A 22503-nucleotide genomic window follows, 5' to 3' on the forward strand; every position below is an offset into this window, starting at 1 on the left:
TCATCCCGAAGGTGCTTGATGGGATTATTCTTCCAAAGCAAACACATGTTAACACACATGTTAATTGCTGTGAATGAAGCATCACTTCTTGATTGAACTGCACCTGCAAACTGTGACATGGGCTCATGAGTCGGCCGTGAAAGTTCAGTGATGAGTTCAGATCTAAGGATGCTTTTGCATATCATCACATTTAAATGGTTTCTCATGTTGTGGAGTGTAATCTTTGGATGCTTCACCCACAGAAACAGCATGTAAGATCATGCAGTTTGTTCAGTTAACAATCCTAAATTTATGGGCTGTTCCACTGAAGCAGAGCCAAAACGCTTCCATCGCCTTCACGGCTGCAGTCCTGCACAAACTGTGATGACAGAGTGAGGAATCACTTGTATTGTTACAGAGTAAATAGTTCACTTAAGTACGGGAAAACAGGGGAAACTATCACAGCTGCAACTGGGCAGACAGATAAAATACAACTTAATCGGCAAGTTTTTCACTCAAAATAGCTTTTTTCCAGACAGGAGAGCTGTTTATCAGCTGTGTCAGATAACTCTCCTGTATGGGAACAGTCCACCTGTCGTCTAGTAAGAGACTAGAAAAACTGATGCTGGCACACTTGTGGCCTCCAAACCGGTCCGGACACACAGTTGAGATGAAAGGCTTCTGGCTGCTGTTGGTGCTCGTGGCTGTGGCCAAAGCTGAGAAGGTCTTCACTGGGTGAGTTCACCTGTTCACACTGCAAGAAGACGTCTTTACTGCAGTGTTTGGCCATCCTCCTAGCTTTGTGTTTGCTCTGTCTGGCTCTGAGGTCGACAAAAAAAATCTTGTTTTAACGAGCAAGTTGCTCTGATGCTGGCTGTCATCTTTGCAGCTGCAGTATACACATTTAAAAAGAAAATATGTTGAAGGTGAAGTCAGTTCAGGATGTTTCTGGAATTAGAAAGTTCATTTTCTCACTAAATACATCACTGTTGTACCAGAATAATAATAATCTTCTGTGTGATTAATTGCTTGTCATACGTTTTGGTAAACAGCGATTAAAACCCTCCTGTGGCTGAACACTGAACAGTAGACTGTCATGAACAGGAGCGTCAACTGAAAACTAGAGTGTGAATAATAATGTTCAGGAAATGAATTTCTTCCAGAGATCAGGTCATCAGGATCAATGTGCAGACGGAGGAGCAGATCCGACTCCTGCAGGCTCTGCAGGCTCAGGAGGAGTGGGAGGTACACACACACACACAAACATGGCATTTCACATACAGCACAAACTGCTGCCTTCAGGTTCACGTTTCTCAGCTGCTTGAGCCAAACGGCTTCTCATGATCGTCCAAGAAGTACAAAAGGCAAATCAAGTTCGACCCGAAAATGATCCACTTGAGAGCTCGTGTGGGCTGAAGGTTAACAGTCATCTCCACGTCAGGAAGTCAGAAACTCACAAACTCACAAACTCCTATTTTATTCTGTTTACTCAGAATCTCCTGCTGCTCCTCTGAGGCATCAAATTTTAGAAAACATTTATTTTGGTTTAGATTCATATTGGGATTTTTTGTTGGAATATAAATCACGCAGATCAGACTCAGAAGGAATTTGACACCATTGTACTCGATGTACTTGCATAGACAAACAGACTTCTGAGTGTTCACGCTCTCCTGTCCGATCCCAGCTGGACTTCTGGCTCGACCCGGTCTCCACCGAGCTCCCGGTCGACGTCCGAGTGCCCCGCTCCAGTTTGAGCCCTGTGATGGAGTACCTGGGTGCCCACAGCATCACCTATTCTGTCATTATCAACAACCTTCAGGTGCGTCACCCTCCAGCTCCCTCACCACCTGATCAGCGCTCTAATGTCCGTGACAGTTTTAATTAGATTTGGAAAGTGAAATGACAACAGCACTGAATTTTAGCTCTCCTGCACGTCACATTCAGGAGGTTCTCGATGAGGAGAAAGCCGAGATGCAGAGGAGCCAGATGAGGGAGCGCAGCACCAGGAGCTTCAACTTTGGAGCCTTTCATCGTCTGGAGACAGTGAGCTGTTCATGCAAACACACACAGTACATCATGAGATACGAGCTCATCTGAGCTTCGTCTGATAACTCTTTTAATCAGAGGCTCATTCCAGGCAGTGCTGTCTGCTGTAAAGTCTAACATAAATACAGGCCTTTCTTCAACGACTCAGTCTTGTTTAGGTTTTTTGAAGATTCGAAAGTAAACTTTTTGCCACATTTGTCTGTAATACTTGACTCGTCGTGCAGATCTACAGCTGGATGGACACTCTGGTGGCCCAGCACCCAAACCTGGTCACCAAGCAGGAAATTGGGAGATCGTATGAGAACAGGCCCATGTATGTGCTCAAGGTAGGACAGCATGCTTCTACCTGCTTGTACTGTATGTGCATGATGTGTTTTTGCACTGTAAGAAATGCACTGCTTCATAAATGTGTATTTTTTACATTAATAGGTAAAACCCATACATATCTTATAGTTCTCTTAATTTCCCCCTTCATGAGCACCTTCAAAGGATGGATAAAAGATATACTTGCACTGTTATCACACTTACGAGTTTTCCTGCTGTTGACATTGTGTTCAGTTCAGCACTGGAGGAAACAAGCGTCCTGCTATCTGGATCGACACAGGGATCCACTCCAGAGAATGGGTGTCTCAGGCTACCGGAGTGTGGACGGCTAACAAGGTGCGACATTTCAGCCAGACCAGAATCTGACTGACTCACCTGAAATATGCTACATTCCCCCCAGAGGAAGGACCCTGCTCACAAAACGCTCTGGGAACTTTGTTTTTTGGCTTTAGGAACATTTTCTCAACGTTCCAACGTTCTCTAGATGTTGAAACAGCAAGTTTCACATTATTGTTTGGTTCCCAGAATGTTCTGGGAGTGTTAGTTGAATGTTCCAAGAAGGTTACTTGAACATTTCCCCTTAATGTAAAGTTTTTCTGACATATTGTTAAGTTCCCTGAATGTTGTGGGAAGGTTAGTGTTATGTTTGAGGAAGGTTAGTTGAACCTTCACTAAATGTTAGAACTGCAGGTTTTCTGACGTAAAACCAAAACATTGACCAAAAACATTTGCACAACATTCTTGTAAACGTTGTGGGAAAGTTACCAAATAGAAACCTCTAAGGAACGTTCTGGGAATGTTATTGGAACGTTTTGTGATAGCTGGGTAAGAGCTATCAGAAGTAAAGATGACTGAGGTGCATTGGGAAGTTGGCTATTTGTGGATCAACAAAATGTGTTAATCGACCGCCTTCGTGCATTGAACCTCACGTTTCTTCCTTTCTTATAAATAATCTTAAAATTTCCTCTTCTGCTGTTACAGACATTGTTTTGTCTGTTTTGAGAATCAGAATCATCACTGCAACATCAACGCCTTGTGTTCTTGCTTAGATTGCCTCTGATTATGGTACCGACGCCTCCCTGACCTCCCTTCTGAACACCATGGACATTTACATGCTGATCCTGGCCAACCCTGACGGCTACGCATACACCCACACCAACGTATGTCGCCAGCATTCAGTGGAAAATGCTGGACTAACCTGCCATATATTAGCTCTTATTGCTGTTACTGTTTTAATGTGACAGTGTTATCTTCGCTTGACTTGTGTGAACTGTGTGATGCACAGAACCGTATGTGGCGTAAGACCCGCTCCAAGAACCCAGGCTCGGCGTGCCGTGGAGTCGATCCCAACAGGAACTGGGATGCAGGCTTTGGCGGTCAGTATAGAAAAGACAGTGAATGCTTCTCATTAACTTTATTTAGTTTTTTGTTCTACAATCAGACAGGAAGGGCAGCTGTTGGCACAGGTGCTAACACTGTCGCCTCACAGCTAGAAGGTCCCGGTTTGAATCCCACTGTGGGCCCTGGTGGCATGTCTTCCACCATGCCCTCAGTGCCTGCTGCTCGAAGAAAAAGAGACCTTTCTGTGTGGAGTTTGCATGTTCTCCCCGTGTTCACCCGGGGTTCCCTCCTTAAATATACCCCCACTAAAAACATGCAAGAAGATCATCACCTGGCCAATGGTGACAACAAGGAACTGGTCCCTGGGCGCCGGTTGGCTGGCAGCGCACCGCTCCTGGTCCGGCGCGGAGGAAGGACGGACCAAGGATGGGTTAAAGGCGGAGAAAAATTTTAACATATGCATGCCGTGTGTAGTTTCCCCTCCCTTACTTCGCATGTTGTGTGTTAAAAAATGTGACTAATGAAGGATTTCTTCTTCTTCTTCTTCTTTGTCTTTTCCAGATACAGATATAGAAATTACCCATCACATTAATCAATACAATACAGCCAGCTGCATGTACATGTGCATGCATGTAATAACACGTATGTGAGCCCTCGTCCATTGTCCTGTCATGTCTCACACATGTGTTTTCATTTTAATGTCCCCTCCAGGCCCTGGTGCCAGTAAGAGCCCCTGCTCTGATTCCTACCACGGCCCCTCTGCCCACTCTGAGATTGAGGTGAAAAACGTGGTGGACCTGATCCAGAGCCACGGCAACTTCAAGTCCTTCATCTCCGTCCATGCCTACTCCCAGCTGCTCATGTACCCCTACGGCTACTCTTGTGGGAACGTGGCTGATCAGCCTGAGCTGGTAAGGAAGGAAGGAAGGAAGGCGCACGGCAAATTAAATCTAACACCTTCCTCCACCGCCTCATGAAACTGCCTGCAAAGTAGTTCTCACACAGCAGAGTAAAACCACAGAGGCTGCTAAATTTTCTCTTAATAAATGTCACCAAAAGATGAAAGATGCAGCGAGTACAACCTGACTCGAAACATCGCCTTCAATAACTTTAATTATTAAAAAAAAGCAATATCTTGCCTTTTGACAGCCTTGGATTATCTACTTAAATTTTTAGCGCTGAAAATTTAAATAATTTGCTCTAGGATGGAAGAATTGACCAATAAAAAACTCATCACTGCCACCACAAATGATCTCCCTTAACTCAGCCGGAAATCCTCTTTTTTTCAGCGACACTGCTTGAAATCGTGCATGTTAACAGTGAGAAGCAGCCTCATGAACCCACAGTCATGCAGTTACTCAGATCTAACAAAGGCTGTATAAATAAAATTGAGTTGACTTGTAAATTCTGCAAAAGGTTGCACAGGTCCTTGAATGTGTCTTCTTTGTTGATCCCTATAGGACTCTGTTGGCAGAGCAGCGGTGCAGAAACTCACTTCTCTCTATGGTACCAGATACAAGGTTGGAAGCATCTGCAACATCATCTGTGAGTAACTCTTTGTCCAATGCAACATCATAATGTGCTTATGTAAAACACTGAAAAGCAGCTGATATATTGTATTAGTAGAGCTTCTGCTAACACACCTCTTCCTCTTCCTCTTCCTCTCAGATCAAGCCAGTGGCGGCAGCATTGACTGGTCTTACAACCTGGGCATCAAGTACTCCTTCGCCTTTGAGCTGAGGGACACCGGTCGCTATGGTTTCATCCTGCCAGCCAATCAGATCATCCCCACAGCCTCCGAGACGTGGCTGGCTCTGAAACACATCATGGAGCATGTCCGCGACCATCCTTACTGATGGCTTTGACCAAGGATAAGATTCAAAAGGAATTAACTCAGCTGGCAGAACTACTTTCTCATCACTCCATGCTGGTGTTCTGGTGTTTGACATCTTACTTCAATATTGACCAATAAAGTCATGAAGATCCTGTTTGTCTGTCTGTGTTTCAGGACTGCTTTTTGTCTTTTTGTATTCTTGTTACACACAGAAGGTCGACCTGTGGATGAAGGGTTTGTGACACCTGAAGTTTGACACCGGTGTCACAACTGACTTTAAGTCAAATCTGACACCAGATAGTCTCATTTATTAGAGACTTGTCAAGATGCACAGAAATACTGAATTCGATGCTTGGCTTGTAATTACTTTTTGGATTTTCTATGCCAAAATTGACTATTTTTTTTAAATCCATTAAAATATTCTGTGGAAAAGCTGCATAAACTCTCAGTTCTTAAATCAGTACTGTTGCTTGCTCAGACTTGACTTTTGGTCCAAAATTAGTAAAGAAACCTGCTTAGTGGGGGTTTCTACAGACTTAAGACTTGAATGAGACTTCAAATATATTTTTTCAGGAGAGTTCAGTGGATGGTTTAGTGTGAGGGCCATTGGGACTTTTTAAAACTACTAATTGTATTTTACCTCAGAAACAGGAAATAAATGCAACTGAAATTCTCTTTAGGAGCTGTTTAGGGGTGATAAACTTGTCTCGCGCTTCCCGCCTCACGACATCCTGCCTGCCTTAGTTCAGTGACCTCGCCTCTGATATGTAAATTAGCAACCTGACTGCCATGGTAAGACGGATTATAATGGTGTATCTGAAAGAGCTTCACGTAAAAAACTTCAAGTCGTGGCGAGGGGATCAAGTTATCGGTCCGTTCATGCCATTTAGTTGTATAATTGGCACAAATGGCTCTGGTAAGCGAATTTTTTACACTTAACTTCCTGAGCACGCTATCAAGCTAACTTAGCTGTTAATGCTACTAGCTTAGATGAACGACATTAAACTAGCTTTAATATTCTTGGGCAAGGGTTTGCTTGGTCGATCTTTTTTTTTTTTTTTTTTACACATCTCTTATGAAGAGGATTAACTTTATATAAACCACTTAATGTCAGAGTACGTTAAAACCACATAGTGTCATTACTTTGCATACAAAATCTTCGTGAATGGGTCTTACTTTTGATATTACACGGCTGTTGGCTAACGTTAACTTAAATGTTAACCCAATGCCTCAAACCCATCGCTTTATTCAAGAGTTGTTGAGTTTTGCTGAAGACGCTCGATTAAATCACACCAGGCAAATCCAATGTGATGGACGCCCTGAGCTTTGCCATGGGGGAGCGGACTGCCTCTCTCCGGGTGAAGAACCTCAGAGACCTGATACACGGAGCCCACATCGGGCAGCCGGTGGGCGACACCGCCAGCGTTGCCATGTTGTTTGGCGACTTCGAAAACGTGGAGGCTGTCTTCTCCCGGACCATCACAGGTCAGTTAATGACTGCAGTCTGTACACATTATACACATTTTATAGTTGGGTTAATTGATGAGGAAGCCACCACTCCTGTTATTTTGGCCCTAGGTGACACATCTGCATATCACATCAATGATGGAGTCGTCACTCTGGCGAAGTACACTGAGGAGCTGGAGAGGATTGGCATTGTGACCAAAGCCCGAAACTGTGTGGTGTTTCAGGTAAACCCTGTTTGAGAAATCAGTGTATATTTGAATTAGTGCTGTCAAAAAATATCGCGTCATTAACGCAAATCATTTTTAACGGTGTCATCTTTTATCGCGAGATTAACGCTTTTTGTGACCTAGAGAACTTGTAGTTCTTTTTATAAGCTGTGGCCACCATAGATATACAAAGGCTAGATGACTCTCCCGCGCTGCTGGCCAATGGAGTCGAACGTCTTGCCACAGGCAGCTCGTTCACTCATTACATTGTGTTGTCATGATACATGTACTTTTGAAATAACCATAACTTGCTCAATTTTCTACCGATTTTCAAACGGTTTGGATTCATATGAACATCAGAGATGTAGTTATGACACTGCATACTTATGAATAATTATAACCATGGGCTTTCATATGAAAATAACATTAAACAGATAGGTGCAATGAATACACACGCACAAGGTATTTATGTTAAATCAATATTTATATAGGCTACTAAAACTCAGCGTACAGAATGGTAACATGAGAGATTTGATATATATATATATAATTGATATACAATGAAATTACCCAACTTAAGATTTCACTATACACATACACAGGGCATAGCAGAGAGAGAGAGAGAACTTCAAACGAACACAAACACCCTTCAGCCTAAATCTACAGTACATCTATACCTAAGTAATAAAAGTACAAGCTCCTGTGAAACAAAATTTTTAAAAAAAGACACAAAAAAAACATAGCTTGGCTAATACCCTTTGAAAAGGATTGTTTTGTTAAGCTTTTGGCGCATGTTGTTACTCTGTAAGCTAAGTGTAGTCATTTTGGCGATGTGGTGCATCCTTAGCTTAAAAAACAGGGACACAACTAATGTCAGCAGCGTATGGTGGTCACTGTGCCACACTGTGTGTTGCCGATGTGCTCCCCGAACAAAAACACATCGTCTGAGCCTATCCTCTTCCGTACAATGTACACAACCTCTAGCAGTTTGATGGGCTGTGATCATCTGGAACTTGCTGATGCCTGGCGAATGACCCACTCTGCTGCCCTGGCTGTGCCTTCACTGTGCCTTCTGATAGAATCACCAGACCTCTATTGCTTTTTAGAATCAGCAGGTGGTAGCTCTGGTCCTTGATGGCAGATGCAGCGTCTGTCACCAGGCTGACATGGCAGAAATCACAGGACAGCTTCTTCAGAGCCTGTCACACACCAAATCCTGAATTCATGAAACATATTCTAAAAAGCCTTGGGTCATCAACAATTTTGCAATACTATTATGTCATAGCCCCACTATTCCTGTATAACAGGACCTGTATTGTATACATCCACTAAGTAACTAATGATTATCCTAAATAAAAAGTGTAGGCTACCGGTTTGTGTGGATGTCAAGCGCGAAATGCCGAAATGGTGGGAACAAGATTCTGAATGGAAAGTTTAGTTTCAAAAAGTTGCCAGATGGGTCGGCTCACAAAACCAAAGTTATCTGTGTGTATTGTTGGTGTGAACTGAGTTATCACCATAGTACATCCAGTCTAAAATACCACTTGATGGCCAAACACACGGCGCATGTGAATTCTCCGCCGCCTCCTTGTCAAAACTAGGCGACAATGGATGGCTTTCGACAGAGGTGTATGGATGCTTTTATGTTCAAAGGAAACTGAAGAAAGGAAAGTTTAAGCCATGGTTTAACTGCACTATAGCCTGAGTCCTAGTTTACAATGATGTGCACTTTGTAACTTTATTTTGGATCACCGTGTTTTGATCCCTTAGAAAGGGTTGTTGAAGGGGCTTTTTTGTAAGTATTTATTTTTTTGTCGTCAGTTTATAGACAGTGTTAAATTGTGTGAGATTGGATTTATTCAAATGTGAATGACTGCTCAAAGTGAGAATGTTAGTGTGAAATAAAGCATAGCACATTTTTATCTATTCTAAATGTCCCTTGAATTATCATTTTAATATTCTTATCAACATGGAAAAGTGGATAGGCTTGCTTTGTGCAAATGTTTTTTATTGAAAACAACAACGTGTAGTTTTTATTTCACACTAACATTCTCACTTTGAGCAGTCATTCACATTTGAATGAATCAAATCTCACACAATTTAACACTGTCAATAAACAGATGACAAAAAAATAAATACGTGGTTACAAAAAAGCCCCTTCAACAACCCTTTCTAAGGGATCAAAACAGGGTGATACAAGATAAAGTTACAAAGTGCACATCATTGTAAACTAGGACTCAGGCTATAGAGCAGTTAAACCATGGCTTAAACTTTCCTTTCTTAAGTTTCCTTTGAACATACAAGCAGTCAGACTATAATGCTCTTCAGTTTATTCACCAGAGGCTGATCAATGCAGCCTCTTATTTCTCTCCAGAAAGAATGAACATTAACAGTTACCTAAAAGGTAAGCCAGGAGGCGGCGGAGAATTTGCATTCACCGTGTGTTTGGCCATCAAGTGGTATTTCAGACTGGATGTGCTACGTTGATAATTCAGTTCACACCAACAATACACACAGATAACTTTGGTCTTGTCAGTCGACCCATCTGGCAACTTTTGAAACTAAACTTTCCATTCAGAATCTTGTTCGCTTCCATTTCAGCGTTCCGCGCTTGACATCCACACAAACTGGTAGCCTACTTTTTTACAGCTAGCGAGCAGGCAAGACCAAACACGTGCGTGGGGCGTGCCTATTGTTTTGTTTCCAGTTTACAATCGAATCCTGTAGTTTTTCTAAGATTATTACCAGTGGCCACAGCTTATAAAAAACTACAAGTTCACTAGGTCACAAAGAAGAAAAAAAACGACGCCGGTAAAATTGATTTGCGTTAACACAATATTTTTCACAGCACTAGTAATAATAACTTACAAACAAGACTATTACTCATTATGCCCCTCACCAGGGGGCAGTGGAGTCCATAGCTTTGAAGGACCCAAAGGAGAGAACCAAGATGTTCGAGTGCATCAGTCAGTCGAGAGACTGTGCTACAGAGTATGATAAGAAGAAAAGGGCCATGCTGAAGGCCAAAGAGGACACTCAGTTTCATTTCAACAAGAAGAAATCGGCTGCTGTTGAGAAGAAACAGGTGTCTCAGGAAAAAATAGAGGTAATGTCACATAAAAGGAAGAACATAATCTTTCTGTCCACCCATCTACAGTGGCTTGTTCAATCCCTGCCTGGGCCCTTTGCTGCATACCATCCCCTGTCTCTCCCCAGCTTCCCTTGTCCCTCTCTTTACAGCTGTTACTATCATGATAAAGCAGTTACTGTTACAGACTCGTAGTGTAGAATACAGCTGTAATGGTCACCGTGAATCAATTTGCTAATCTTTTAAAACTTTGCTCTTAATTGACTTTCCTTCCTGTAATGTAGTTTACTGTTGGCCTTCCTTCTGGGGCCAGAGAGCAGCAGAATTAATTTTATGGTGTCACTGATATATGTGTACTGTCAGGAATGGCATCATGGACTGTTAAGCATCAACTGGACTGTGATTTGTTGGCTGTAGTTTCTCTTGAGCTTTACTGTCCATTGATTGACTGGACTCCCACTTTTCCAGGCCCAGAGGTACCAGGCGCTGGTGAACAACCTTCACCAAAGCCGCCTGCAGCTGAGCCTGGCTGAGCTCTACCAAAATGAGAAGGGCATGATCACCCTCAGCAACACCCTAAGGGAGAAACAGCAGGCTGCAGCTGCTAAGAACAATAAACTGGTGAATGGAGAGCAGATAGTAAAAGCCTGCAGGAAGGAACATGGACGCTTCACCAGAGAGCAGCAGCATGTAGAGAAGGAGATCCGGTGTGTGTTTGTCTGTGTGTGCGCGCGCAGGCTTGTGTATGTGTGTATTTCATTTTTAGTAGAAGTTTTAATGGAATGTGTAACAGTATAAAGTATTTGCTTTTCACATCGGGGGAATAACTATTAGTATGATTTGAAAATTATAACTATGGAAATAAAATATGTTATACAAATTTTAACCAGTACATCAGAAAATACACTGAAGTATAGCTAATGGAGTAGTAAAAGCTCATTAAATTTGTCACCCACCAGCCCTTAAGTTTCTCCTTGTACTAATGTTTAAAAGGCAAGCCTCAGATGATTGCATCTGTTTAGCTTGATGGAACTGGCATTTAATATAAATGTGCAGTAAGTCTACAGTTAAGTAGAATTCACCTTGACCTCCTCTGACTCTGTCACTTAGTGCCCAGGAGCGTATCCAGTCCCAGTGCCGGTCCCAGTACATCAAAGCCAAGGTAAACAGCTCCCATCACATGAAGAAGGCTGAGGAAGTCCGTGGTTCCCTGAGGAGGGGTCAGAAACTGATGGCTATTAAAGAGCAGGAGCTGGCAGAGGCACGGCAGGAGATCACTGAGCTAGAGAGAACCTGGAGCATCTATGAAAAGCAGGTACAAGAGAGGGGAGCATCCCGGGGGAGAGACGTCAAGCTGGATGAGGATCAGGTGAGTGTGTGTCAAACAACACCTCCTCCTTTTCCATTCAGACAAACGGAAAGTCAGTTAACATGGTACATAAACCCACTGCACTGCATGTGAGGGTCTACAGTACATTATACATGGACACTGTGTACAGTACATCAATGTATGTATGTATGTATGTATCATTTTCTCTCCAAAAAGTAGGAATCAGTTATACAGCCGTACACGAAACATTAAAAATTAAGTAAAATGGCTCCAAACAAATTTCATGGAAAAGCAAGGACACTCTTTGGACAGCTCATCGGCAGAGTTACACTGATTCTTTTAGGCCACACTTAAATTCATATAATGTCCAAATACACTCCTGATCAAAATTTTAAGACAAGTCGAAAAATTGCAAGAATTTACATTTTGCACTGCTGGATCCTAAGAAGGTTCTAAATAGAGTGAGAAATGGGAGTGAGACAAAAAAAATTTGAGTAAGCAATTTATTACAAACAAGTATTAAACTGAAATTGGCTGTTCATCAGCTGATCAAAAGTTTAAGATCATGTCTCAAAAAAACCCCAAAAACCCCTAAAATAGAAATAAAATTTTCAGAAAAGGACTCAGTGATGAGTAGCTGCGCCATTGTTGTTAATCACCTCAAAAATTTGCTTCAGCATGCTTGATGCTAGTGTTTCCAGGTGGCTAGTGGGAATGTTGCTCCAAGTGGTGAAGATGGCTTCACGGAGGACATCCACTGTTTGGAACTGGTGTCCATTTTTGTAAACTTCCCTTGCCATCCAACCCCAAATGTTCTCAATTGGATTTAGATCAGGGGAACACGCAGGATGGTCCAAAAGAGTGATGTTATTTCTCTGGAAGAAGTCCTTTGTCAGGCGGGCATTGTGAACTGCAGCGTTGTCCTGTTGAAAAACCCAGTCATTACCACACAGACGATGGCCTTCAGTCATGAGGGATGCCCCCTGCAACATCTCCACAGAGCCAACTGCCATTAGACACCTCTGCACAACCCGAAGCTACATTGTTCCATTGAAGGAAAAAGCCCTCCAGATCATGATGGGGCCCCCTCCACTGTGCCATGTAGAAAACATCTCAGGAGGGATCTCCTTGTCATGCCAGTAACATTGGAAGCCATCAGGACCGTCAAGGTTAAATTTTTTCTCATCAGAGAATAAAACTTTCTTCCACCTTTCAATGTCCCATGTTTGGTGCTCTCATGCAAACTCCAAACAGGCAATTTTGTGCCGTTGAAGGAGACGACGCCTTTGAAGACGTTTTTTGTTCTTAAAACCCTTCTCTTGCAGATGCCGTCTGATGGTTATGGGACTGCAGTTGGCACCAGTGACAAGCTTAATTTGGGCCGAGGATTGTCCTGTGTTTTGACGGACTGTCTTACTGCGTCCAACCTCAGCAGTAATGGCACACTGCGAGAGGCCTTGCTTATGCAGCTCAACAGTCCGACCGCGTTCAAAGAGAGAAAGCTTTTTTGCCCTTGCCATCAGGAGGTCATGATAGTGTGGATACCTGACAGAAAATGACACAGAATTCACATTTTTGCGAAGATTTGGGCTTTTAAATGCTGTGGTCTTAAACTTTTGATCAGGGGATGAATAGCCTATTTCAGGTTAATACTTGTTTGTAATAAATTGCTTACTCAGTTTTTTTTTGTCTCACTACCATTTCTTCTTTTTGCATTTTGAAGCTCTACTTAGAACCTTCTTAAGATCCAACAGTGCAAAATGTAAATTCTTGCAATTTTTCAACTGGTCTTAAAATTTTGATCAGGAGTTTAAATATTAGAGGTTTGTGGATAACTCAAACTCAAACTCAAATTCAACAAACTCTGAATATCCACTGCTTATCTTGCAACTACTGTACTATTAAGCTGAGGCAAAATTGTGCATGCCACTCGGTTGCTGACAGCCATGAATCAGACAACAATAAAAATCAATCAATGTTAAATCCCAATTTTGCACACGCTACCTAACTGCATATACCTCTAAATGACACGGGACAAAGTGACATTGTCCTAACACCCTCAGTTTGGGTTTGTGTGTGTTTCTGCTACAGCTACAGCGATACAAAGAGCTGAAGGAGCTGGCTCGAAAGCGGGGGGCCGTCCTCAGACAGCAGGCAGAGAAGCTGCACTGGGAGGTGAGAGCGGACTGCGAGAAGATGTTTTTTGATCAGCGCAAAAAGAAGGAAGCGGAGGTACTGTCAGTGACACACTACTGGATTTGTGATTAATATATCCTTAAATCAGCATTAACTGATTTCTTTGGCAATTTGGGGGCAGCATAAACAAGTTGTGGACATAACATTGACATATCATAACCAACTCCTCAGGGAAATCTCTGTCTCTTTAGCAGCTAAACGCTAAAGCTAAATGTTCACCAGCTAGATTCTAATTTTATCTGTCTGCCATTTGCTGCTGAGCAGGCAGTGTACAGAGTTTTCTCGCTGAAGCCGAAAACAGCACCATAAGTGGAGAGAGTGAACCAAAACAATGAAGTTGTGGGAAGGGCAGCTAAACAAGTAGCTGAAATGAGTGTGATATGTTGTTACTGTAAAAACTTTATTTCCTATATATAGTTACTGCATTGGAACACCATCTGTTGTAGGCTGCTATCAGAAACAACCAGACTCAGCTGGAAGATTTGATAAGCAGGGCAGAGAAACTAGAGGAGTACACCAAGAACTGCAGGTATGTCATGTGCACCCCTTATTCTGTATGGCTGTACAGTGTAATGCCAGTCAGTAAAAAACTCAATTACCAGTTGCAAATTGTATACTTTAAAATCAGGATGTAACATCAAAGAAGGAAACTGAGTTACTGCCTGTTTCAGCTCGTCCCTTGAAGAGTTCCGTAAGCAAGAAGAAAGCCTCGGTGCGGAGCTGCAACAAGGCCGCCAGCGCACTGAGGAGGTGAACCAGGAGCTGGGACAGGTGCTGGAGGAGCTGAGGAATGCACGCCTGGACAGCCAGGAGAGCAGACGCCAGCTGCAACGCAAAGAGATGCTCGAGAAGCTCCGCAGACTCAACCCTGAGACTGTGGTAAGAGATAGACAAGCATAATGAGATGGGATGACTGCAAGAAAGCAGTGAGAGGCAGAAGATGTGTTTAAGGAATTTGGTCCTCTTGTCAAATTAAAAAACACTACAGCCAACAAGGCTATCTAACTAAACTCAATCGGTGCTGAAAACAACAAAAAGAGCTAAAATAAGTCTTCTGTGGTATAAGCACAAAGGCAATCTTAAGACTATATAGTCTTTGGTAAATGTCACTTGACCTGTAGGAAGTTTTTGTTTTCTTTTTTTTTTTTTCTTTTCATTTATTTTTCCTTCCTGTATCAGTATGGACGCCTGTCTGACTTGTGCAGCCCCATCCATAAGAAGTACCAGGTGGCTGTCACCAGGGTGTTTGGCCGCTACATGAACGCCTTAGTAGTGACCTCAGAGAAAGTGGCCCGAGACTGTATCAATTTCTTAAAGGAGGAGCAAGCTGAGCCGGAGACCTTCCTGCCCATTGATTACTTGGATGTGAGTTCAAACTGAATCAAGCCATGACCTTTCTAGATGGTTAAAAATGTACGTTTACTAAGAAGATGAAGTTGTGTTAATAACCATATCTGCTGTGCCCAGGTGAGTCCTTTGAATGAGCGACTGAGGGAGGTGCCAGGTGCCAAGTTGGTTGTTGATGTTGTACAGATTAATGCAGCTGCAGGTATTGCTCAGCTGAGGAGAGTGGTGCAGTTTGTCTGTGGCAACGCCTTGGTGTGTGAAACCATGAAAGAAGCCAGGAGCGTGGCCTTTGACAGGCAGGAGCGCATGAAGGTGAGCTTGATCCTTAATGACAGACACTGGAGTCAGGATCAGTTTAATCATGTTTTTCTTCTATGAGTGCGTGCATAGCCCTCTGCTTGCATGTTATCACAACCACAGTAAAGCACACAATGCAAAATCCACGTTGTGACACCGGTCAATTTCTCTCTTGATGTGCAGAAAAATGGTAACAAAATAGTTTTAACATATTACACGAGAAGGATAACAACAGTACAACAGTACAGCTAACCACAGTCAAAGACTCATGTGCTCCCAAGGCTTCATAGCTTCAGCTACATTATCTAACAAGCACAGGCAGCATGTTTAACCTTTAAGCAATCAGAAACGTAACACAATGAAACTGTGGAGTTGCTTATTCTAAACAAATCAAATTCATTTATTTTTCTGTTGTATAAATGGTTCTAACAAATTCTCCTTCTCAAATTATTAGGAGCACTGTAGGTAGTGTTGACAAAGGTTCCATACAGCTTCCTAAAGAAAAAATATAATTGTGGCTGTCACTGACTGAAATCAGTTTAAATATTTGGGGTAAAAATCCAAACTGTAAACAGCAATGTGACTGAAATGAAACAACACTATAAATCGTGTGGGCCCATCTAGTATTAGAACCTACGGCCTTGAACTTACTTAACGACTGACATGTTGTCCTTTACTCCAGCAAACGTGTGATCAGATTTGTTTTCTGCAGACAGTATCTCTGGACGGGACACTGTTTGCTCAGTCAGGTGTGATCTCTGGAGGCTCCAGTGACCTGCGGACCAAAGCTCGTTGCTGGGACATGAAGGCCATGATGCTGCTGAAGGAACGCAAGGACCAGCTGACAGCAGAGCTGCGTGTGAGTCAACACACAAAATGTCAAATCTTTTAGGAAAACCATACAATGTAAAATTCAAAGTAAAGTAAATTTCCTTCCCTCTCTATATGTTTGTGGTTTTAACAAGCATTATGTGTTGGCATATACAGTAAATACTCTATTTTTATTGCTGAGTAATTTTTACACAAATTACTGTTTAAGATTGAATAGTTTATTCTCAATTAACTTTCACTGTCTGTTTTGGTCCTGAGGTAGGATTTGATGAGACTGAAGCGAAAGGAGTCAGACCTGAAACAGATTATTGCTCAGGCTCAGGGTGCAAAGACCCGCCTCAAATACTCCACAACTGAGCTGCAAAATCTTCAGAAGGAAAACTTCCTGAAATGCCAAACGGTAGAGCCACAGAACAGAGTTTTGACTTTCTCAAATGTAATACCATAATTGACACTGTGTTCTTTGATTATTTGATTTAAGTGTGTCAGATATACAGATATATTGCATTGTGGTGACACAGGAATGGACAGGTACTGACACAGTTTTTGAGTACTTACTCTGTCTTTTCATGTCCTGCTAATTGTTTTCAGGAGATTTCTCGGATAGAGAGTGAATTAGCAAACCTGCACTTTCAGATCCAGGTGCAGGAGGAGAGTTTGGAGGTAAAGAATGCAGAGATGACGAAGATCAGGGGCCAGATTGACCAGGTACTGTCTGCACACCATCATCAAGCCAGTCAGTTTTATGTCTTTTGCTGAAATTTAGTTTCACTTGTTTGGCATGTCGTCATCATTTTCAGTGTCTAAATGTCTGCTAAAGCTGCTGGTAGACAAACTTCATTACTCCTGTTAGCGATTGTCAAATGTCTGGCTGCATGTTTTTAACAGTGTTGATGCTCTGTGTTCAGATGGAAGACCTGGTGTTTTCTGACTTCTGTGCCGACATCGGTGTGGACAGCATTAGAGAGTATGAACAGGAGCATCTGAAACAGCAGACAGAGCTTGACAAGAAGCGGTACGACAACCATAGCATCAGCATCTTCATTTCTATATGTGCTAAACTTAACCAGCAAAATCAGTGATGAATGAATGATAAAGATGATAGTTCTGTTTTTTGGGATTGTATGAAGTACTTATCTGTAGTCAGTGTATTATCTACCGTAGATGGCTGTTGGCACCCAGTTTGGAAAAGCAGTGGCAGTACCAGTATAGGAAGCTAAGCAATGTATTACTCTATACTGGCTGCAGCCACAAAAGACATTTTATCTACTTGAACAAAGGCCCATCTAAAAAATTAATGTCAATTTAAGTGTACGCTCCTTCTCCTACAGTGTTTTTAAATGCGTTTAGTCACAGTAGCTCTCGATGGCAAAACGTATTGGCTCAGCCAGGCTCCAGGTATCGAACTACTTCTTTAAAGCACCTCGCCTTCCACCACTGATTGGCAGCATATGTGTCTTAATCATAAAGCACGCCAACTGGGTGATGGCATCAGAGTGCATCACATTGTGTGTGTATGCAAATTATCTGCTAAAACGACGTGCATAACCACTGACACTCCTAATTTGTATGCATGTTAAGGTGTACATACTGCAGCACATACTGTTTTACATCCTAAACACCTTGATATGTCTCCTTTAAGGCTGGAGTTTGAGAGTCAGTACGCTCGCTTGAATGCACATCAGGAGTACGAACAAAACCAACTGGAGCAGCAGAAGAAGAAGCTCCACAAGATGGAGGAAACCATCGACAATGAGGAGAGAATCATGGCCGAGCAGAGGAAGGTAGTCATGTCAGGCATTCATTTTGTTATTCCAGATGTAGTTCGTGACTATTAGACTGCCTCCTGTAATATGGGTAAAAGGTGTCCAGAATTACAGGTTTGGTAACTACAAATATTTATCACTAATCTTCTCTTGGAATATAGATTTTTTTCCAGTTGAGATTTAAAAATAAGCTTGTATTTAAGGCTATTTCCGGACACATTGCAGCTGATGTGAAATTAAACCTTTCAGCGATCGCAGGCATTTTCAGTCTGATGTTTCCATTCCCCCTCAGGATGAGGAGAAGCTGCTGGTAGCACTGGAAGATGGTCAGAACAAACTGCTGGACCTGAAGAACCTGCTGCTGTCGAAGAAGAGCCATGTGGCTGCTGCCAAAGCTGAGCTGGACCAGAAAACCCAAAGCGTCCAAGAGATCAACAAGTAACGCTATGACTAATACTGCAGTGCAGTTGTCACTCTGACTGTGCTGTTGTGCTATTATTATTGACAACAAAGCAGCCTCTCTTAGAGGGTTTCACATGTCAGGGTGTTCAAAATGGTGCCGCTCCACCTGCCCTGGAAGATTTCAGTGTCCCAGACAAATGGGAGAAATTCCTGTCAAATATTATCAGTGCTTATGGATACTCTTGTCAAATGTTTTGTGTCCAAGTGACTAAGAGGGACAACAACTTTTGAAATTGGTCCATTACTGTTTGGTCTGAAACAGCTGCTTAATCTCTCTCATCAAAGCCACCAGACTCAATTTACAGAAACAGTAATTTTATCCACATAAAACATGCTTCATTCAAACTTGACAGAAACAACATAAAACTCAATAAGAACGTTTACATTTGTTTTGTGTAGTCACCACCATCTCTGGTTTGATCGAAATCATTAGGAGCTTACCACTGCAATGTGATGAATTTCTAGTTTAAACAGGACATTGGTGAGTTTTTTTCTGGTGTTCCACGAACTAACTGTCAAAATATTATGATTTTTAAGAATGTCTAGATTTCTTATGACCAAAGTGATAAAATACAGCAAGAAAAGATGCCAAATTTCCTCTTCCTTTCAGAGAGTTGGTGAAGCTTCAGCGGGAGGTGATGACCGCAGAGACGGCCTTGGAGCAGCAACGCCTTGCCAAACACAACTTACTGCTGGCCTGCAAGATCCAGAATCTACCCATCCCTCTGCTGTCAGGAAGCCTGGATGAAATCAGTGAGGTGCAGGTAGGATGGAGAGACATGCAGATGCCACTTTTGACAATTGACTGTTCTTTGTCTCCTCTGAATTACCATTTCAGCACCAGTCCTGCACAATTTCTTGGGAAAAAAGAACGTAATAAAAGAAACCTCCACATTAGTGTAATGAAGACTGAGAGCTTGTACTCCTACTTTGAGAAACTAATGAAGGAATGAAACTGCTGGAATCACTTTTGTGTCAGTCTAACGTGATGACTGATTCTTCTGGTTTGTGCAGCCGGACACAGAATCTGAAAGCACTTCAGCCACCATGGACATCTATGAGAGAGAGGCACAGCTACTCATAGACTACTCTGGAGTGGAGGCAGGACTCAGGGTGAGACATGAAGCCTCAGCAGCGCCAGAATTTTCTCTTATTGTTTTTCATTTGTGTTCACGTTCATTTGTGTGAGTCTGCAGGCAGAGGAAGAGGTAGGGGCCTACCTGGAGAGGCTGAAGGAGTCACTTTCCTCCACAGAGGGAGTGCTGCATCGCACCACTGCCCCCAACCTGAAAGCTATGGAGAAGATGAGGGAGGTGAATGCCAAGTTACAGGGAGTGACAGAAGGTATTTTGTTGTTCAGTGTAGCTAACAAGTTTTTAATTTCAAAATGAAGCTTGATTGGTGAAATGGGTCTGCTATAATACATCACAGTTTATATATTCATTCATTCATAACTAAAGTATGTGGACTGCTGTTCACCTTTGGTTCCTGTCTCTCACTAAGCCTTTGAGGCCAGCACCAGAGCAGCCAGGAATTGCAGCCAGGAGTTCGAGCAGGTCAAATCCCAGCGCTTCCACCTCTTCAGCCAGTGCTTTGACCATGTGTCTGTTGTGATCGATCAGATCTATAAAAGGATATGCAGGAACAGCAGCGCTCAGGTGAAGCAACAAAGCCTCAACCAGAGAAACGCACTCACAAGTCTATCTTTTTTTAATTGTGTAAAAGTCCATTTGAGTCATTTTTCTTGTCTCCGCCACTGTCGTGTTTGTAAAAAATTAGCTTAACATCAGCTTTACTCGACAGACTTAAACATTTTCAGCCCAGTAACCAGCCGGTTGGGTTAGTTTGCACTTCAGGGTGTTTACAGTTTGTGTGCTGTATATATAAATTTAAAGTGGCAATCTGGAAGATTTCAGTCTTCGTTGATTTGCTTACACCTGCAGTAATTGTTTGCTTTGCATACAACATTTTTTCAGGGAATGTCGCCACAGATACTGGGTATGTAATACTGCAAATATGTAAATATTACAGTACTTTCATCAGTGGGCTGGAAGCCATATCACCATTATGTTACCTCCTTTGGCAATAGTGACTTATAAGATACTTATTTAAGGGCCCAGTGTGTAAGATTTTGTAGCACCTAGCAGTGAGGTTAACTAACAAGAACAAGATGCCTTCAATGACAAGATCCAATAAATTAAATTAAAACAGACTCATATGTGCTCCAGGCCATTCTGAGTGCAGAGAATCCAGACGAGCCGTACCTCGGTGGCATCAACTACAGCTGCGTGGCACCGGGGAAGCGCTTCATGTCCATGGACAATCTGTCGGGTGGAGAAAAGGCCGTTGCTGCCCTGGCACTGGTGTTTGCCATCCAGAGGTACCACTGGGCTGACACTCAAACCCTGAAACAGACCAGATTACACTACATCAGATTATAGTCGGAAACTGGGTGTAAAAGTAGATGATTCCAGCATTAAGAGAAATTAAACACTCACAATAATAAAAATGTCATGAATGTAATAGCACCGGATAGCAGCGACAACTGATATAATGATGCTTCTTTAATGACAGATTTGACATATCACCACCGCCCTATTCCCAAAATCATTTAACAAAGTCTGTTAGACGTAAATTCAGCTGGACAGCTGGATCACTCATAGCTATAAAAACAAACCTCAGCACATAAACATAAATTGCTGATATAGCACAGCTGTTGACACACCATGAAATATTTTTCCAAAACGACTTTTTTTTCTGGGAGGGAGACTCGGGGTACTTAGCTTGAGTTTAGAAACTCCTGAGTGGACTAATTAAGTCAAGGCTATGTAATTTGAAGAGCCTGTTGACCCTCTCATCTTTCACAACTTGACGTGTTGTGAACTCTCTGTAAAGAGATACCTGATTTCCGTCCATCGTCACTGCTTCTTTCTTATTTTCTTTTGAGCTGAATCTATGATCTTGAAGAGTTTTTTATCTCTTTTGACTGATACGACTTTCCATCTGAAGCACTTCATCGTTTCATAATTTTTAATGGCTACCGCTCTGACGTTTGACCCTCTTTGCTGGTTTACTGTGTCTGTGCTGTTTGGCTCGGTGGTGTTTGTGTCACTTCTTCCAGCTTCCGCCCTGCTCCCTTCCTCATCTTGGATGAGGTGGATGCAGCCCTGGACAACAGTAATATTGGCAAGGTGAGATTCCAGCTGCATTAAGGCTTTAAGTTTAAATCTGCAGCAGAGTTTAGTTTAAAGTTTAAATGTCAACAGTTGACACGTTAGAGCTCTTTGGCTTTTGTTTGAGATTAAAATGCCTCAGTACCATGTAGTTTGTGTGTGTTCAACTGTGCACTATTATCCTGTCATCTTATTTGTTACAGATCATATTTATGCATACCTTGTCTGGGTTTTTTGTTTTGTCTAGGTGACCAGTTTCATCAGAGAGGAGACCAGGGAGAACGCGCAGATCATTGTCATCTCCCTGAAGGAGCAGTTTTTCTCCAAGAGTGACGCCTTGCTGGGAGTCTACTCTGATGTAACAATCTTTTAGAACAAGTCGGAGAACTATTCATGCCAGTATGTCATGATGCTGCGGTCACTATGGTGTTTTCTTCTCCACAGTTTGCTGAATGCATGTTCAGCCGCATGCTGACCCTGGACCTGCGACCCTACCCTCTGGCTGAGGAGGATGGTGAGAAAGAGCCGGACAAAGACAGGACAGGGCTCGCGTAGCCTCGAATCACCTGAATGAAGCCTGTGCCTCTGGGTGTGCAGGCAAAGCTGTTAACCAAATGTTGATTCCTGTGTTCCATTGTAGACTGTTTAATATTTAAATTGATTTTACTCAAAAGATTTTTGTTGTTCTTGGGAGCGGTTTCCAGGGTAGTTAGCATTTGACTGGATTTATATCTATCTACATGTGAAAGGTCTTGAAAGTTTTGTCAATAGCAGGACCCACAGAGATGGTGTTAAATACAGCAGTGCTGCTCCTCA

General features: G+C 42.5%; 2 protein-coding genes across 2 annotated transcripts; both read left to right on the forward strand.

The window, feature by feature from the left end:
- The first annotated feature begins 649 nt into the window (after positions 1 to 649).
- cpa4 (carboxypeptidase A4) lies at positions 650 to 5546 on the forward strand. The gene is made up of 11 exons (XM_070972377.1): positions 650 to 714; positions 1143 to 1224; positions 1664 to 1798; positions 1924 to 2022; positions 2250 to 2351; positions 2584 to 2685; positions 3399 to 3509; positions 3635 to 3725; positions 4402 to 4601; positions 5151 to 5235; positions 5359 to 5546. The coding sequence occupies exons 1-11, from the start codon at positions 650 to 652 to the stop codon at positions 5544 to 5546; spliced, it is 1260 nt and encodes a 419-aa protein (XP_070828478.1).
- A 785-nt stretch (positions 5547 to 6331) lies between these two features.
- On the forward strand, positions 6332 to 22242 carry smc1b (structural maintenance of chromosomes 1B). The gene is made up of 25 exons (XM_070971802.1): positions 6332 to 6440; positions 6821 to 7009; positions 7103 to 7215; positions 10100 to 10303; positions 10754 to 10992; positions 11396 to 11654; positions 13707 to 13847; positions 14258 to 14340; positions 14483 to 14690; positions 14991 to 15176; positions 15279 to 15470; positions 16168 to 16314; positions 16549 to 16686; positions 16878 to 16994; positions 17195 to 17301; positions 17929 to 18070; positions 18345 to 18490; positions 19125 to 19278; positions 19529 to 19626; positions 19701 to 19858; positions 20018 to 20172; positions 20743 to 20894; positions 21636 to 21705; positions 21935 to 22045; positions 22132 to 22242. Exons 1-25 carry the CDS (start codon positions 6332 to 6334, stop codon positions 22240 to 22242), a joined length of 3729 nt encoding a protein of 1242 aa, XP_070827903.1.
- Positions 22243 to 22503: the final 261 nt, after the last annotated feature.

Source organism: Chaetodon trifascialis, chromosome 10, assembly GCF_039877785.1.
Source record: "Chaetodon trifascialis isolate fChaTrf1 chromosome 10, fChaTrf1.hap1, whole genome shotgun sequence".
Lineage (NCBI taxonomy): Eukaryota > Metazoa > Chordata > Actinopteri > Chaetodontiformes > Chaetodontidae > Chaetodon > Chaetodon trifascialis.